Below are 18916 nucleotides of genomic sequence, written 5' to 3' on the forward strand. Positions count from 1 at the left end.
GTATTATTTCAATGTTAAAAAAAAACCCAAATCTGCTGTATGAATAAGTGACAAAAAATAAATATATGAATCTAAATTCAACAACAAACAAGTGTGTTTCATTGTACGCATGTTTGTCCCTGTTTATTGAATAAACTACAAGACAGTCTCGCTCTGCTACTTTTAGGTGAAAATGATCAGTTTGTGATTTCTGTGCCATTAGTCATTCTAACAAGTCGTACAACGCTCTTTAAGAGTAATATGTAAGACTTTTACTGTAGATCAGAAACTACCACCATGTCGCTACATTTCCAGTTTGTAAATGAGTGAAAGCCACACCTTATGTCAAACGTTTGTCTTTGGATGAGCCAATCTGACCTCGAAGTTCTTGCACACATAATGCCACAGACAACATGGCCTTTGAAATTCTGGATTGAGGCTTTGCTCTGTCAGACAAGGGGAGAAGGAAAGTGAGAAGAAATGCTGCAGTTATTCAAAGTACACAGCAGATGGCAGTATGACTTTGAAAAAGAAAAATTCTAGACCCATTATAATCAAGTTTGATAAGGTTTTATAGATACAGTTGCAAGAACCCAGAAAATCAGTTTGGAATGATTTGTATTCATGTATGCATGTAATACATGAAGTTAACTATGTTTTTGAACAAAATAATGGAAAAGCAAAAAGAAAAACAAACTTATAGCCCTACTAGTTTTTCTTTTTTTTTTGTCTAAATAAAATAGAACCAAAATAGAATCAAAATAGAGACAAAATAAGACAAGAGATCGGATTGTTCAGATTATTTTGAGTGACTCTCTTTTTTATTTTTGAATCATGAATATTATATTTTTTAATCACAAGAACGGCTTTCTAAAGAAAGATTGAGGGTTACGTATTTGTGAAACATGGCATGAAAAATGATCAGTTTAAAAAATTAATTTGATGTAAATTAGCACAAGCTGCTCTCTAGAGACAGACACCAAGCTAGGATACGGCCAACAGAAGCCCACCACACAGCACAATAGAAAAATAAATAAATAAAACTTAAATAAGAATAGAAACATGAGGATCAAAATATTGTTTGTTGTCAAGAATTTACTGTGTACAAACAGTGTCTGTGGCAGACTTTGGCCCCTGTAGAAGTACAAAGGAAGCAGCATAAACAGGAAAGAAAGAAGTACAACCACAATCTTCTTGAAAACTCTTCAGCGGTGACACAGTAAACATGACAATCTTGCCTGGCTGAAGCACGGTATCATATGCACTGATATGTTCTTTCCTAAACAGAAGAAGTAAATTTAAAGAAGATTTAATGATGTAAGGTGGTGTCAGGATGGACGTTTCTGAATGTATGTGACAAGACTGTTTATTTTATCCACAGCATGCAGACAGTAGCTTCATGGACACATTTCATATCTTTTGCTTCTGTTAAGTCTTATTTAACTTAAATATCAAGAAAAGCTGAATATTTAACAAAAGAAAAACAACAAACAAATAAATATTGCTTGCAATAAATATTAAATATTAACAACTTTCAGACACATTTGAAATGAGTCTAAGTAAGTTCAAGTCAGTTGCAGCCAGGATGGCGAGGAGCGACGTCTATTTGCTGGAGGTTTTAGAAGCAGGATTGGTTTTCTTTACTTTACGTTCCTGCCTGTGAAACGCACAAACAAAGGACGATTGTTAGAATAAGATTTTGATTTTATAAAGCAGTAGAGTATGACAAACTGAATGAGACATATGGGCCTATACTCACTCTAGCTCCTTGATCTTCTCAAACACCCAGTCCTGTTTCCAGTGGCTGCAGATTTCTCCCTCTGTGGTCTGAAATCTGGGGAACAAACATTTACATTTTTATTGTAAAACTTACAGTTTGACATTTAATTGAACTTCTAAATATACCCCCCCCCCCCCCCCCCCCCCCCACCCCCCACCCCCCTTCCTTAAAAAAGGAAATAATTCTTACACGACAGCCCGAACACAAGGTAAGTTCTTCCTCTGGATCCTGTAGCCAGTGATGGGAGCACTGATGTTCTTCATGCTGATCTCAGTGCAGCATTTTACAATCTTCACTTCTGTTTATCAGAAGAGAAAAAAAAGGTTTGTTATCATTATTAAGAGAATAGCCAACTCAGACACGAAAGAATCACAAGAATCCGTGTTAGAAGTCTCACCAGAAGCAGATGCTGCGATCACTAAAACCCCAGCGAGGAAGGCCAGGCCTGCCAGTCTTCTCGTACACAGCTGCATGGTTACTCTACGAGATGCTCCGGAAGGTCTTTGCAGATGCTGGCTGACGAGTGTGGTTGGTGAAAATGAGTGATCTGTTCAGGGATGGCTCCTAGTTTTATGGCATAAAAAGAGGAAGCTACTCAAACCAAGCGGATGAATCGTATATGCGACCCGGATACCCCCCCCCACCACCACCATGCTGATACAGTGGATCGCACCGGAGACACTAATTTCCCTTTTCTTTGAGATTTCATCATGACGATGACGCGGACCAGTCACCATGTAGCCACTGTAACAGCTTCATACCAACCTCTCCTCAGACCTACCACTCAGTCATACCCCACCTTTTTAAAAAGAAAAAGGCCCCTGATGATCAGGTTTTAGTGTTCAGGTCTTTCAGGGGGAAAATTGGCTGAAGTGATTCCAAGCAAAACCCTTTTCTCAGAAAGCAGAAAGAGTCAAGTGCTTTTCAGGTAAATTTTTATTAAACATAGCCTATGAAATTATATGAAATACAATGTGCTCCAAATGATTGTGCATGATGCCGTTTTAGTTCATTTTTCAGAAATAATCAATGCAAATGACAAGGAATATAATTTTCTTCCGTAATGATATTGTATGAGATCATTAGTCCGGTCTGACTGAAATACAGCTTGATGGACAACTGCGAGTATCCTGCATGGAGAGGTTCATTAGGTAAAGGTACCAGCAGCTTCAAACATCTGCTTCCTGCTCATAAGTGGCTTTTTAACAGCTGCTTTCTTTACAGACGCATTGGCCTGACTCTCTTTGATATGCCTTCATCTGAAGGACCCAGTTTGCTCTGCGAATCACACATAAACAGTATGATGACAACGTTTAAGTCTTTATAACACACCCAGTGTTTTCCTGCCTTTCACAGAGCATTTCATGTCATTTGCAGAATTATCCTGCTTTTTTCCCATTCTGCATGGAAACTGGGACTTGCTTTATAATGTGGAACAAGCTTCTCAAAATGTTTCCTTTTAATTAATCTCAGCAGGAAAATTAAATATCAAATCCGTCGGAGAGCGTCATTCATCATGTGAACAGATGAAAGACGCAACAAGCAAAATCTTCACCAGAAAAACTAAAACTTAAATGTTTATTTAACTGTAATCCTACATGCAAACTCATTTTCAACAAGGTGTAGAAAATACTGGTGTGAACTCTAGTCTGCCTTTAACATAACAGATGAATGGTCAGTCTTATTAATATCATAACAAAAATATTCTTTTGGATGTGGAACAGTAAACCATGCATGATCTAAGTTTAGCCAAGTATTAAACAACGGGTCTAAATCTTGCAAACTTCAGCAGTAATGTGCAGGAAATGTAACTCTGTTCTGGTGCTAACGGTCATCATACTGAAAAGGAAAGGGGAAGGATGCTACCACTATAAACTGCAGACTTCTGAGTTTCCTCCAACCATATTTGGTCATTTGTTCCGCATCCCCTGCAGGTCTCTGCTTGTTCTATAGCCTTTATGAATTAGCCAGGTTTGCAGCCGACATTTGAGCATCAAGAAACAATCAATTTGCTGTCTTTACTTTTTATTTACATAAAGTCAAATAGCTGGATAAAACTAAAAAATGTTGCATCACTGGCATGTAACTTGCATAACATAAATAATATTTAATCCACAAGAGTCACAAGTCTCCAAACTTTTTTAAATGATCTCTTTTTTAAAAAAGATCTCCAGCATCTTGGATCTGATTTTCCCATAAATCCACAAATTGAGAAAAAAAAGTGAATTTATGGAAACAAATTTCACAGTCTACTGATCAAACCACACGCCTGAACACGCCATGGTGTGATTGCAGTGTGTTTTTGATGACTGTTTTGTCCAAAAAACAGAACTTCTCTTCAAACGTCTCACTGTAATCTTGTTATATACTATTTTTTCCCTTTCAATATATCTTCTCTAATAAGGAGTTTCTCTAATAATGTGTTTTTATTATATTTTGTAGAAATTTTCCAGTCTTACATTTAACCCCCTAAGACCTTAAATCAAATCAAATCAAACGTCATTTATGTAAGCACTTTTCATTTAATGAAATGCGGCACAAAGGTGCTTTACAGATTTTAAAAGCACTAAAAAGAATCATTAAAAAAGAGAAAAAGAAAAGAAAAAGGAACTGATAGATGAGATAACATTGAGGAGACAGGCAAGTTGCAGAAACACAGATGCTTTTACTGGAAACTGCTTTCATTTGATCCATCATTGCCCATGTCTGTTCTTTTTATTTTCTGTCTCCATCAAACACAAAGTGGGGTGACTGCTGCTGGAACATCCATCAGTGCGCTGGAGTATAGATTTTTATCTTATTAACAAATGAGCATTTATGATACTATTTAACGTGCACGCTCACTGATTCTTGCCAAGTCACTGCATAGTTTTAGTGGCATTAAGGAGTTGTATGGTTAAATATTCACATCTAAGGAAGTTCATAGATAAGTGGTGTACATGATCCGGTCTGGGCAAAAATGTCAGAGTCTTTGTATTATCCCAGTCCTTCCCTGGGGTCTTCCACAGGCCTTTCGTCAAATTCAAAGTTTAGAAACTTCCTACATTTTACTCTGATGTTGCTTTTGTTCCTCTTACAGATTAATTAAAAAATAACATAAATAAAATATAATCATTAACTGTATGTGCAAATGAACTGATTACTTGTACTGCAAATATTATAACTTATAACAGAAGAAACAGAAAGCAAAGACAGGAACGCTTTAACCTCAGTATGTTATGAATCCCAAATGTCATTGTGTAAGCTAAACATGAACAGACAAATGGGAGTTAATTTGTAATATGTAATAAAAGTACAACATTTAAGCTTTTTTTTTTTTTTTTTTTTCTTTTTATTAAACTGCAGCATTTAATTCTGTGAACCTACAACAATATTCTGTCAAGAGACATTTATGTTTGTCACATTCTAGTAAGAAAGCCATACAGGAAAAAAAAAAGTTTAATTAGTGTATAATATAGAACATATGTACACAAGGAAACTTATGTTTTTGATATACGTGCAAAAATGAGTGTAAATATACAACATCTATCATATTCTCCCTTAAAGACCACATATTTATAACACAAGATTTTCATTTTTTCATTAAAACTTAAAAATTGTATTCATTTCCATAGGATGACTTGTCTTTTAAAAGACATGCTGCTTGGGGGCCCGATGATCAGAACCGTTCAATACTGGTTTGAAATTATCTCTTTTATGAAGCTGTTTAAATCATATGATGTAAATGTTGACATCCACAAATTATTTATCATTTTAAAACAAAATTTAATAGTTAAAATATTTGCTAACACATGCTCAATATTTGCTCAGACATTTTTCTGACAGTTACTGGAAACGAGACTCCTGAATGAAGCGTTATGATGCATTGACCAGTGAAAAGCAGAAATGATTCCTGAAAAGGAGGAAGGAAGTAAAAACAGTGTGACTGTCTTCACTGACATTAAGATAAAACTTTAAAATGTTCGGAAAATGAAAGTTCTTCTTTTTCCTCATTCACAAAGTTTGTTTCGTAAAAGGTGTGACTACATGAGGGTTTGTCAAATTCAAGAATTCAGGGAGTTTACTGTCAACTGTTTCCTGACTAATTTGGTGTCCTAGGCAAGATTTTAGCTGGTGCTACCTTTCACCTCAGTCAATTTCACATCAGTTCTTATGCACTTACACGTGGACAACCTGCACAATTTTATGTCTGTTAAGTACAAAACAGCACATCAAATAAAACTGAAGAAACAAGTGACACAACTATTTTTTCTTCAAGTCATTGGACATAATTTCTATACCGCCTTTTCACCTCATAATAATATTGTTAAATAAACATCTTGGATGGATATAATTCAGGCTATAGTGTGATTGTTTTGCTGTTCAGTGGGGAATCTGAATTCTTTAATGATGGACAGATGAACAGGGAGGACAGGATGAGGACAGGATGAACAGGAGCTCTCATACATAAGAGCTCCTGTCTTGTAAACAGTGAAAACTACTATGCAGCTGTTTTCATTGGTAAACTGCAGTATCGTATCACACCAGAGGACATGATTTCTGTCAGGATCAACGGTCTTTACAAGACACTGGCTCCGATCTTGTCATCTTTAATTTGGACTTGCTTCCACATGACAGAAAAATTTACTAGTGCAGATCTCAGCAGTTGGGAGCATCAGTTCTTACTGAGTCATGCATTAATGACAAACACTCATAGAGGAGGGAAAGAACAGAATCAGTTCCATTTAATGAAGCCATCTAAAGATTCCTGCTTAATGTCAGCCAAAACAACAGCCTCATCAGTCTTTACTAATGAGAGAGTAACATCTACAGAAACATCACAGCTGTAGAAAAATACTCAGTCATTCATCAACTCATTTCAAGTAGAATTCAATTTTTAAAAATGTTTTTCTCCATCCAACATGAAACAATCTCAGAAGTTAGTAATAGTTTTGAGTCGCGTTCATAAAAAGGCCCCACCCTCTGGACAGATACTGTCATTACACATGTAGACTTTTTCTTTTTTTTTTCTTTTTTTCATTTCTGTTTTTTAGGTCAGTGAATCAGTAAAACCTATGTTCACTAATACATCATAATGTAACTAAATCTGATAAAACTGAATAATTAAAGAAATGTAATGAAAGAAAAGCATATTATAGTGCTTCATTATTTCCTGTATGTTAAGAAAAACACATGCCAGCCTTTAGAGAAGTGATCCTCAGTCCAGGTCCTCGAGAGGCCAGGTGTCCTGCAGGTTTTTGTTGTCTCAATGCTCCAACACTCCTGACTGAAATTCATAAATAGGTTGAAAAGAAGCTGCCAGATCCATTTTATTTGAATCAATTGTGCTGGTAGAGGGAAACAACAAAAACCTGCCAGATATCGGCCTTCAAGGACTGGAGTTTGACACCCCTGCTTTAAAGTGTTACAATCTATCATTATGTTTATCGTTTAAAAACAGTTTACTGTGGAAAATTATCTTACTGGATGTTTCTGATCTGCAGCAGGTTAAATCTCTTTTGTTCATCACTCAGATTTTCTTTTGTCTTTACCAACTGTAGTCTAAGTCCTGTGGGAAATTTGTGGATGTTTAGCTGCTAAATGATCCATTATGTTCACAAGCTGGACATTAACTGCGCCTGTTGTCTATTTGGTAAAGAGTAGGTAGTGTGCAAGAGGATTTTAGAGCTTTTCCCTTGAGAACAGAGCAATAAAAGACAGGCCAAGGAGTGAAACTCAATGGTTCATAAAGCTGAGCTGCTGATTCTCTGTGGCGTCACCCAGAAACATCCCTTAAAGACAAGCGAGTTCATTTGTAGAACACATTTCTGATGATTCAAAGTGATTTACATAAAAGATAAAAAGTGTTTTTAGTGCAAAGACAGCGTTGAAAAGTAAATGGCAAAAATCATATTAAATCCTAATGAAATAAACTGAATTAAAATGATAAAAAAGATGGATAAATTCAACGTTACCACGCAGATTTTATAAGTGCACAAAAAGAGAAATGTTTTTAACCTGGATTTAAAGTGTCTACATTTTGCGAAAAGGGAACAGTGACAATGGACTAGCTGGCCTGAGTCTTCGTACATGAGAGTTTAAGTTTATATCTTTTTTAACATATACCAGATTTATTCTGTACCTAAACCATTCTGGGGTTTGTAAGCTACCAGCAGGGTTTTAAACTGTCTCCTGTGACTGACTGGAGGCCAGTGTAAAGATGTTAAAACTGGTAGGATGTGTTCAGATCTCTTCATCCCAGTTGAAGCTCTGGCAGCAGCATCTGGATGAGCTGCAGATGTTTAACGCTCTTTTTTTTATAAAGTCCTGTTAAAAAGCCATTCCAGTAATCCAGTCTGCTGTGGATGAGTTTCACCTGGTCTTTCTGGCAGACTGAATTTTTAATCCCATTGATGTTTCTGAGTTGGTAACTGCTGCTAAAAAGGTGTCTTGAAGACAGCTTTGATGTGGCTGCAGAAAGTCAGATCTGCCTCTAACACTTCAAAGTTACAAAGTTGGTGGTGGATTTTAAGAGCCTGAATGTGACCTTGTGTTCTATTAAAAACCATAAGTGGTCAGTAAGGATGAATTTTCCCTAACTGGCTTTAGGAGTTCGCACAGATTTTTGATGCCTGATTTTTTTGTAATAAACCTTTTTAATTTTTGGCAATTTGGCGTCCTTTCTGCATTTAAGCCACTTCCTTCATCTCATGTGCCTCAGAAATACACCTCAATACCTGTCAAACAAAGCCAGTACTAACGTTTTAAAGCTCAGAGGGTTTTCACACACAACATAGTTCTTTGTCCATTCAGGGACACCATAGTAAAAATGATGGCACAAATATGGCAGATGCCATGTGGACCCACAGAAATCAGGTCATTCTAAGATTTAGAGCACAAATAAACTGATATTTTAGTAGTGATTAGATACCAAAATAAACAAAGCTTTAAAGGACAATGTTACAGTGTTTCAGCTGGTGGCCTCTGCATTGTTAGTTTATAGAGTAATTCTAGATTCCTCATTTATATTGACATTTGTTGCCATAGTTGAATGTAGACCAGATTTACTGACACATATTACACAAGTTTATGGTGCTTGAGACGCTTGAGAGGTAACTGAACATGTACAATATTACCTTATGTGCTCAAATCTAAACTTTATTCAACAGACAGGAGATAAGAGAAATAAAATAATAAAATACATTTCAATGATGAAATTCCAATTCCAAAAGCCAAAATAGAATTACTCTTTCTTTTCAAACATTTTAAATGCTTTGTTTTAGTTAATATTAGTGAGTCCCATTTTCCTCATTCTTTCTTTTTTTTGTTTGTTTGTTTTGTACAGTGATGTAAGGGTAAGCATATGTACTCTATCCATCCATTTTCATAACCGCTTATCCAATTAACCTAACATGCATATCTTTGGATGGTGGGAGGAAGCCGGAGTACCTGGAGAGAAACTCCCAGCCGAAGCTTGAACCAGCAACCTTCTTGCTGTGAGGCCACTGTGCTCATCAGTATTCCACTGTGCAGCCCACATACACTCCATGAAAACAATACACCAATAATAGTGAAATGAATAAAACAGTAATTTAATTGCTTTCCAGTGTAACAGAAATGATAAAAGTTATGTCAGAGAGTAATTATGAAGGATTTTTCTGAAAGTTACTTATTAAGCTCTGCTAACATCAGATGGGCCTTTCCAGGCTACTACTTTTAACTACTACTACTACTACTACTGCTTTTAACATTCATTCATTCATTCATCCATTCATTTTTCGAACTGCTTAGTCTGATGAAGGGTCGCGGGGAAGCTGGAGCCTATCCCAGCAGTCTTTGGGCAAAAGGCGGGGTACATCCTGGACAGGTCGTCAGTTCTTCGCAGGGTGCTTTTAACACCAAATATAACAATATTGCTGCTCCACTGACTTGATGTTGCGGCTATTGCTGTGATGGATATCAATGAGTGCTGCATGGGTAGCCAATATTAGATTTTTCATTTATTTTGCAAAATAGTTCAAAGCTTTTGTGGTTGCCTGGACAATCTCCTCTTACTCATAACATCTTTATTGTCCTATTCTCTGACCATATTATTTGTTACATATACAAATACAAAAACAATTATCTAAGTTTTAACAGTCCTGCCACTGGATATGCTTGTAAATGAACATGCAACAGGGGACATTCATATAGTGAAAAGAGTAAAAAGCCCCCATAGTCCTCCTGATGTGCATTAACTGGTACGTGACCACAAGCTGTGGGTTACAGTGGAACTAAAGAACATTTGCAGCATCCGTGCATGTGTGATTTTAACCCCATAAGTGTGTTTAAATACCATGAAGCTGACAAGCGTGTTGTTGTTTTTTTTTTTATCTCTGCATGTAGTGTGGTTGCAAAGATGAGCTGAGCTCTACGTCGTCAGTAGCACAGAGAAGCACTTACCTCAAAAACCCAACAGGAAGTTTCCATGTTAGAAAGTGAAATAGACAGTAGAGCAGTAGTGTGCTGTAGGAAATCACCAGAAGCTCTGTAGTTCCACTGAAGGCTTTCCAGTTGTGTACCTTGTTTTAAGATACATCACATTTTCCAGATTCTAGAGTTCAATAAGTTACCTTTGCTATCTTTAAACCCAATCACACTTCCCAGTTTAATCTCAGAAACCTAGTTGTATCATGCCTTGGATGCTTTGTTATCTCTTTGTCTCACACTGAATTAAAAACACGTCACTTCAACACGGGGGAAAAAAACACCTGATGAACCAACAGTATTATTTACTGACAGCATCCAAATTTCAGAAAGAATCCTGTTACTTCTCTTAAAGTTACAAACTTATTTCCATGTGATCCTTTTGACTGCAACTTAAATGATAGTAGATGCAAAGACCACATTTAACTGCAGTGGAAAGTTTACTGACACCCCCAGACCACCGGTATACGGAGAGCAGAGGGGTTAAGACCACGCTGAGCCACTGTAGGAGGAAGTTCTTTACTCACTTTCCAGCCGTGTGTGTTTCTGTGGGTGCAGCTGCTGGCTGTGCAAGCATTGTAAATGAATGTTGGGTAACTTGATGGGCCTATAAAAGCCTGCCAGAGCAGACTGAGCATCATAGCTGTTTTAGCTCCAGAAAACAATGGCACGCCTTGTCGTCATCTTGCTTGCACTTGTAGCTATGATGGTGTCTACAGCCTCAGCACAAGGTAAGGGCAATTTGAATGCTTTGGAGCAAAATAACTAAATGGATTTTTCTTATTTGTATGACATTAAAATGATGCTTTTGTGTTTCCACATAAAGGCGGCATCTCAAATTGCTGTCGTAACCTGTCAGACACTCAAGTTAATCGAGAAATGCTGAAGAGTTACTATGTACAACATGAACCAACCTGTCATCTTCATGCAGTGGTGTAAGTAAAGGAATATCTTTGAAATGAAGAATCTTCAGTTATTTCAGGATGTATTAACATGTTGTAGTTAAGAATGAACCGCAATCAATTTTGTCAGAGTATCATCTGTAGCAGGTCACTGATTATAAATTTTATTTTAATTTCAACAGATTCACCACGATCAAAGGAAAAAGAATCTGCGCTGAACCCAAAAAGCTATGGGCACAGACCAGCATGGCTTTTCTGGATGGAAAGAACTGGCATAAACACCCTGTTACGCCCCAGAAATGACAGGAGTCTCACATAAAATGATCCCGTTATGGAAACTTTGGATTATTGAATGTATAACATTATAGTGCAATTAGAAAAACTTTTACCATATCAGATTTTTTTAATACTTTTTTTAAGATGGTTTCATACTTCACATATAAACTGTTTTCTCTGAATGTAAATACATACATGTGTTGCTTTCATTGTAAAATGAGAATTAACACTGACTAATAAATATCTGTACACTGTAAAGCTAACTGGTGACTGCACATGTTTTGTGATTTGTTTTGATTTGTTTTATCAGGTCAAGTGCATCGCAATAGCAACCTGTTTCTCAGCATATAACATCACCTGCCACTTATCAAGTTTTTATGTTGTGTAATGAGTTTCAGTTCTGCAACACCTCAAAGATTCTCACTGATAAGAAATGAGAGCAGGCTGGGGGTCTTTGCACACAGTACATGCAGCTGGGTCATTAATCCGTTTTGATTTTCGTCTTTTTTAAGTCATTCAGTTGTGGATTTTCTACAGATAATTTGGGATCTTTTTCCTGTTACATGACCTTTTTTCAGCCAAACTTTAGCTGTCAGACATACAAGTTCATGATTTAATGACTCCAACATGTCCAGGTCATGCTGAAGCCCAACAAGCCCAAATTATAACCTCAACAAACACCACTGCTGAGGGTTGATCTGAGGTGTTTCTGACACACTTAGTTTGGTTTTTTTCCAACTTGGTTCTGTTCTTAATGATGAAAAATGTCCCACGTGGCCCTTTTCGTCTGAAGGAAATTGCATCGAGTCTTGGAACATGTTTACACGAAGCTTTGCAAACCCGAGGTGGTCTGCCACTTTACAGAACAGGATTTCTATGAGCAACTCTTTGGTGTAACACACACCGCATCCAGCAATAGGTAACTATCCGGTTTTCCATCTGTAACTAACATTTGGCTTTTATTAATTTATTTCTTTAAAGAACTTGCACGGTATAATTGGACTGCAGTTGACGTGAGACCTTATTGAATTAATTTTAAAAACCTGACAAGAACAAGGATTTTTTACACTTAGGACTGATTGATGGAAGGTGTAAATTCTTTCACATAACAATGTTTTTTTTTAAAAAGTTAATGCATCAGTTAATAATTCTTGACTTCTGTCTTTATAATACTGCCAGCCAAACACATGGACACACTTAAACATTAAGGTAACTGAAACCTTTGACTGGTACTATATTAATTACTATAATCCCAAAGCTGGTAAAATATAACTCTAAGCTGTATCATTTTAAAATTATTATAAACATATAGAAAATCTAAGAAAACATACAGTAATAAGGATCATACACAAAGTGTGATCAGTTTTAATGACTCAGTGTTAACCTTACTACAACCTCTTAAATGCTAACCAATGAAACATTTTCTAAACCACTGAAAGAAACGACTTCACCAAAACACAGGGATTTTCTCCATCAAAGAAAAATTTACACTTTGGTAATTTTAATCTTGTTAACTTGTACCAGTGGTCACTGTGTTCCACTTCCTGTCATGTGATGGTGCATTATGGTGGGCTTTGGTGTGACCAAGTGGGAGGTTTATGTTAAAGTGTTCCCATCCTTTTTAATTCAAACAAAGTGATGCATCATCATCTAAAAAAAAGGTATGAAAAGAGGCTCAGTTATGTGTGGGTTCAGAGAAAGTTTCTCTAGGTCTTAGTGTAATAAGACTGGGGAGGTTTGAGGGGCTAAGAGTGGAGAACATTTGAGGTTTCTGCAACGTTTGCTTGAACCACATTGCAATGGGTTTTTCCCAACCCTTGGTTAAACTAAACTAGAGGCCCACATTTGTTGGTATTTGTATGAGTTGTCGAGCATTTTGTTGTCAACGTAAATTCCATCTTAAACATAATTATGAATATAAAGAACTATCATTCTAAATAACAAAACATAAGGTTTAATACTGCCTCCGGATAGTTATGTAAAGCATCACTTATGGATATTGATTCACAACTCATGGGGCAAGTCTACATACTTTGTGTGTTGCATTGAGGGCTTGAGTATGTGTGTGCATGCATGTGTGTTTGTGTGTGGGCATATATTTATGTCTCAAAATAGTCGGAAGATGATGACTAATTTAAGATGGTACTTTCCTGCCAAGTGAAACTCTCTCTCTCTCTCTCTCTCTCTCTCGCTCTCTTTATATATATATATATATATATATATATATATATATATATATATATATATATATATATATATTTATATATATAAAAATACATACATATATATGTATGTATATATATATATATATATATATATATATATATATATATATATATATATATATATATATATATATATATATATAAATAAACCAAGTTTAAAAGATAAACTGAACACAATTTATGACCAGGTTAAAGCTTTGTGGGAGACATATAGATGAGGAGGAGTTGCATGGTGCATTAGAGTGTGTGTGGAGGGTGTGTGTGGAAGGTGTATTGCAGAGGCGGTGTTTCATGTATGACTGGGTGTGTACATGCATGGAAGCATGAAAAGATGCATACTCACCTGGAACGCAGATGAGAGAGTTAGGGTGGGGAAGTTTTGTTGACTGCTACTCATTCAGTCATTCATCATTTTTTGTCTGTTTATCTAACTGGTGTAATCAATTTATTTATCCATCCTTATTGCACTGTTATCACTTGGCAAAGCGTGTTATAAATGTACCAAAACACATCCCTGGATCTCAGAACATCTGTCACAAAACTTCCTTGCACGTCTCACACAAGCAAATCCGAGGATCTGACCCATACTCAGTGGCTAAAGGTGGTTTGGAAGCCGCAATAAGCTTATTGCACAAACAAATAATAAAGCACGTAATTACAACGAGTTCGCTGCAGAAATGTGTTTACATTAGTTTCCACTAAAGTTGAGTTTGTGTACTTTGTCTCTTTTGTCATTGTAAGCATAGACATGAGCTGAGCATGACATCAGACCCCAATTAACCATATCCAGTTGCAAGTAAAGGACAAATTAATTTATCTATTTATTATTTGAACCGTTTTTAAAATAATAAATTCATATTCAGTTGAATTCAATTCAGTTCAATTCAATTCACTTAATTCATCCCTGAGGGGAAATTAAAATAAAAAAAAGTAAATCTTTCTCAAACGGCACAAGTAACTTGTTATTTTGTTTTAATAGTCTGTTGTTTGCTTTTTTACTGTGTTTTATTGGTTCGGTATGATCGGTGGTTAGTTTTTTATTCTCTGTATGTGAAATCCTGTTGCTGTGTAACAAGCTACATGACTTGTAACACCAATTACCGGGCCCTGCAGTTAGCATGAGCCAAATGTATGAAACATAACCATGCATAATTCACTGTGTATTTTCAGCTGGAATGTAAAGGCTTAAACAACTCCATTAAACTGAGGAAGACAATTTTTTTATCAAACAAATGAGAGCGGAAGGACACATCCATTGACATTAATTATGAACTGTGGAAAAATCAGACAGACAACGACAAGGTAAATTAATGGGAATATTTCTTTAGGTAGTCAGCAGGCTACATGAGATAAAATAAAAACAATAAAATAGAATAAAAAATTAAGGAAAATAATAATGAAATCAAGACAAGCAAAACACAAAGTGAAAATGTGTAAACATGACGTTAAACCTAAAGCTGTGGTAGAGAAGCGTGATGTTGTGGGAGGAATAAAACACAAATTAATTAAACTTTGGGGTAATTAATGTTTAGGAACTGAAGCTGGATGTTCTGAATCCGATAAAGTTAACATGGATCAATTGTTTTAAAACTATGCTTGGTGTAATTTGTGAGACAAAGTCTTAAGCTAATGCACTATTACCATGACAACCAACCGTGTTCACTGCACTTCAACAGAGAGAAGTTTGCATCCACAGGAGGTTCCGTTGGCCCGACGTGACCTTCTTACTCCCAGGTATGATTGGATTGATCCGAAATCAAGAGAGGAGTGCAAGTTGGTGATGGAAACTTGTCCGATTAGTTATTGGTATGTGGTTGTCCATCCTCTCATTCTGATCCAGCTCAGATTAGTGATGTCATGTCGCAGGGCAAATAGTGAAAAGTGAGGTTTTACCAGAGGGATTTAAAAATCAAGAATCTAAGCTAATTAAAAAAAAGAAAAAACTGTAAAGAACTAAAACTTGTGTGAGTTTGTTGGTTATTATCAAAATGAATGATTAATTACTCTCCATGCAGTGCAGGAGTGGAGCTTAACATGTTGGAAAAAAGAAATAAACATCACGTCAGAAGACAACCTTAGTTACAAACATAAACCATAACCTGAAAAAAAAAATTAAAAGTTTATGGTTTCCTTTTAATCCAAATCCAATCTTTTCTCTTGATCAGTCTTATGTTCTCTTCTCCTCATAGAGACCTCTGAGACCTTCTCAGAGCCTGTAAACCACCTTAATCTCGTGGTTTTCATCATCCCCTCCAACTCAAAACTCCTCTGATCACTGCATCATCATCATATTTTCTTCTCTTAAAGTGGAACTATTATGTGGATTTCAGGCTAATTTATTTTTATTTCTGAGACCAGAATGGCTGGGATTGATGGAGTTATTGTCACAAATCACTTTATTTACTTCAGACTGACCCTCTCCGTAGGCTGTCAGATCAGCCTGCGGGCAAAACGAGTGGATTGAGACTCTTCCGCCTTAAGCCCCGCCTCCCACCACTGCACTACATCGGGAGAGCGCACCGCAACTGCTTTCGCCGTCATTGTAACATCTCATAAACAGAAGGATTAGGCTAATATGAACTCAATAAAAAAAAACAAAATACAATGTCAACACATAGCATACAGCCCTACATGTTGGAACCTGAATCAGACCCTGAAAACGAAGTGGAAAACAGCAACCCACAGCGACGAATGCAGCAGGATGTCTCTCTTTGGTAAACTTACCAGCCATCGTTGGAAAGAACTTTATCCCACGTTTTCCACCCGCCTGATGTATTTGTACATGCCCTTGTTAAGCAGTAGAAGGTAACCAATCACAGAACTTTATCCCCCGGGACCTCACAAGGATTTCCAAGTAGAAAAAACTCTCTAAAACGATGCGTTTTTCGTCGCCATGGAAACCGAACGGAGAGAGTGCTGGAACTCAAACTCAAACATGGTTTAGGTGATAAAAAAACAGTGCCGTTCACATGTCTGATGAGGATTCAACACTGTAACACTGTAGAAAGCTAAAAAAAAATTTAAAAAAAGCTCCAAATACCATAATAGGACACCTTTAAACTGTTCTGAAACTCAGAATTCTTTGTCTGCTGTTTTGGAACACACACCTACAAAAAATAAGTAGCCAACAGGCAGCCCCGAGCTTGACTGAAGCTCAGATTTCTAACTTGCATAAGAGGTTTAATCAATAGACAAAATAATCAAACATGTAAACAGAAGAAGTAAATAACAAGGTAAGTTTTTTGTCGTCTTAGAGAGAAAAGATTCCCCAAGCCTTTCCAAAGAATGCACTGTATGATATAAAATAAAACTGCTGATTTAAAAATAAATATTTGCTCACACTGGTAAGTGGAAATGTGAACAGATCAATTTGTTTACATAGAAGTGGGGAATGTTCTGGTGCAGCCTCCGTGTTCCTGGGTGTTGCAGGGTGTACCCTGCCTGTCGCCCCAAAGCCAGCTGGGATAGGCTCCAGCTTCCCCGCGACCCTGAATTGGAATAAGCGGTTCAGAAAATGAATGAATGAATGAATTATTTAGATTTCCCGTTTTAACCAGGGGTGTGAAAAATGTCGTTATGTCAACATGACAGATCTCTGATTGATGCAGCCACTGATGTGGGCTGCTGTGTTACTGTACAGATAAATAACATGAAGTCATATATCTTGTATCATTGATCAGGCTTCCTGCTGACTAATAGACTCGTGTTTTATATATTCCAGCATCACTTACCATCTATTATGTTGGTCTAATTGTTTCTGTTAAGCTGCACATGCCAACAGAAATAGAAAGCAAGATATTATTACTGTGCTTAGAAAATTTAATTTCTTTTTTCATTTCCTTAGGTGCTGAGAAAGATAAAGCAGGTCCAAACTGCTCAGTCTGACCCAACATCCTGGTGTGGAACCAGTCTGCTTCAATGCTTTTTCATTACAAAATGCAGGAAACATTTATAAGAAGGATTATGTACATTTACCTGTCAGAGGGAATGAGAGAGAAGTTTCTCTTCAATGCCCAAAAATTCAGAAATAAAGCTAATCAAATCTTTTTATTTTCTCCCCGGGATGTCGACATCCTGGGGAGAAAATAAAAAGAATGCGTTTGCGAGACTTCAGCGTTGTGGACAGTTTTGCTGCGAACAAAGCGCCCAAACGGAAAAAGCCGGCCGTCTTCTACAGAAAGGCTTCTGGGGATGTTAACACTTCCGCCCAACACTATTACGCACGTTTTAACTTGAAAAAGTGCAATTTCCGGGTGATGACTCCTTTAACAACTGCACTTCTTTTCCAGTGGGATGTTCTCACCAATTCACTTTGTTAAATCAAAGTGGAGACTAAGTTTGCGGTCATCAAGTCCAGCTTCATTTGAGGGGGCGTGTTTGTTGAAGCTGTGGACACTCTTGATGTTATGCCATATGTTGATCCTTCATTCCTTGTCTTCTCCACCTCTGTGGTAACTGTCCAGTCCAGCTTCTTTTCAGGAGGTGTATTTGTTGATGATGAGGGACGTCCTGGTGTTAGGTCATGTGCTGATCCAGCGTCTTTTCCGACAATGTCTTTGCATTCACCTTCTCAATAATCAGTTTGGTGACGCTGCTGTTGGGGTCGAAGCAAAACATGATTCCACGAACAGTCCGAAACCAGAGAAAGCAAGTGGGGGTGGGGGGATTGTTTTATTGCCATATGCTATATTGATGCAGAAATTTATTTATAAAGAAAATAGTTTTTCCCCAACTCATTTTACTGGAATTTATGATTTCTGTACATTATATATTTTATTTTATTTTAAAAAAAAAAATCTATGTCATTACGTTATTTGTTTAATTTTAATGTTGTTTTAATCAAGAATATTGTGAAATTTTGAGACGTCTTACTTTACTGCACCAATATGACAGATGCCTTCCCTCTGAATAGTGCAGTCCACAACTCTGTTAGGATTGAGTTTGACAGTGGACAACTTGACACATGAACAGTCCTGTACAGGTCCATGTGCTAAAAAAATGGAAAAGCAAAAGAGAAGTTAAGAACTCTTCATTTTACCCTTCCAAACATATAAACACACAACGTAGAAGATATCAACACACTGCGTATCACTCGGAAAATGATCTTTCTTACAGACCAGATGCCATGTGTATGCAATGAAAGTCTCAATTTGTTCTGTGGAAACAAGTTCAGGTCTCAGTTCTTATAAAATCATAGCTCCTTCTACCCACGTATCCTTTTATCATAGAGGCTAGCTACTGTGGCTTCACAATGGAGAAAAGAAACAGTGATTATTTTTAACTTTCTGCTACTTGAAACAGATGAGCTG

The 18916-nt window shown here is 36.8% G+C and overlaps 1 protein-coding gene across 1 annotated transcript; it reads right to left on the reverse strand.

Moving 5' to 3' along the window:
- Positions 1–1233: 1233 nt before the first annotated feature.
- LOC306758799 (uncharacterized protein) lies at positions 1234–2269 on the reverse strand. The gene is made up of 4 exons (XM_079244187.1): positions 2157–2269; positions 1949–2057; positions 1739–1813; positions 1234–1636 (listed from the first exon to the last, which is right to left on the reverse strand). Exons 1-4 carry the CDS (start codon positions 2230–2232, stop codon positions 1582–1584), a joined length of 315 nt encoding a protein of 104 aa, XP_079100313.1. The 5' UTR covers positions 2233–2269; the 3' UTR covers positions 1234–1581.
- Between the last annotated feature and the right edge of the window lie 16647 nt (positions 2270–18916).

This window comes from Telmatherina bonti, assembly GCF_933228915.1.
Source record: "Telmatherina bonti genome assembly, chromosome: 7".
Taxonomy (NCBI): Eukaryota; Metazoa; Chordata; class Actinopteri; order Atheriniformes; family Telmatherinidae; genus Telmatherina; species Telmatherina bonti.

Coding starts and splice junctions, on each gene's coding strand:
- LOC306758799 (XM_079244187.1), bottom strand. CDS start 2,232: ATGCAGCTGTGTACGAGAAGACTGGCAGGCCTGGCCTTCCTCGCTGGG. Junction 1,814..1,948: donor CCTTGTGTTCGGGCTGTCGT/GTAAGAATTATT, acceptor TTTGTTCCCCAG/ATTTCAGACCACAGAGGGAG. Junction 1,637..1,738: donor GAGAAGATCAAGGAGCTAGA/GTGAGTATAGGC, acceptor TGCGTTTCACAG/GCAGGAACGTAAAGTAAAGA.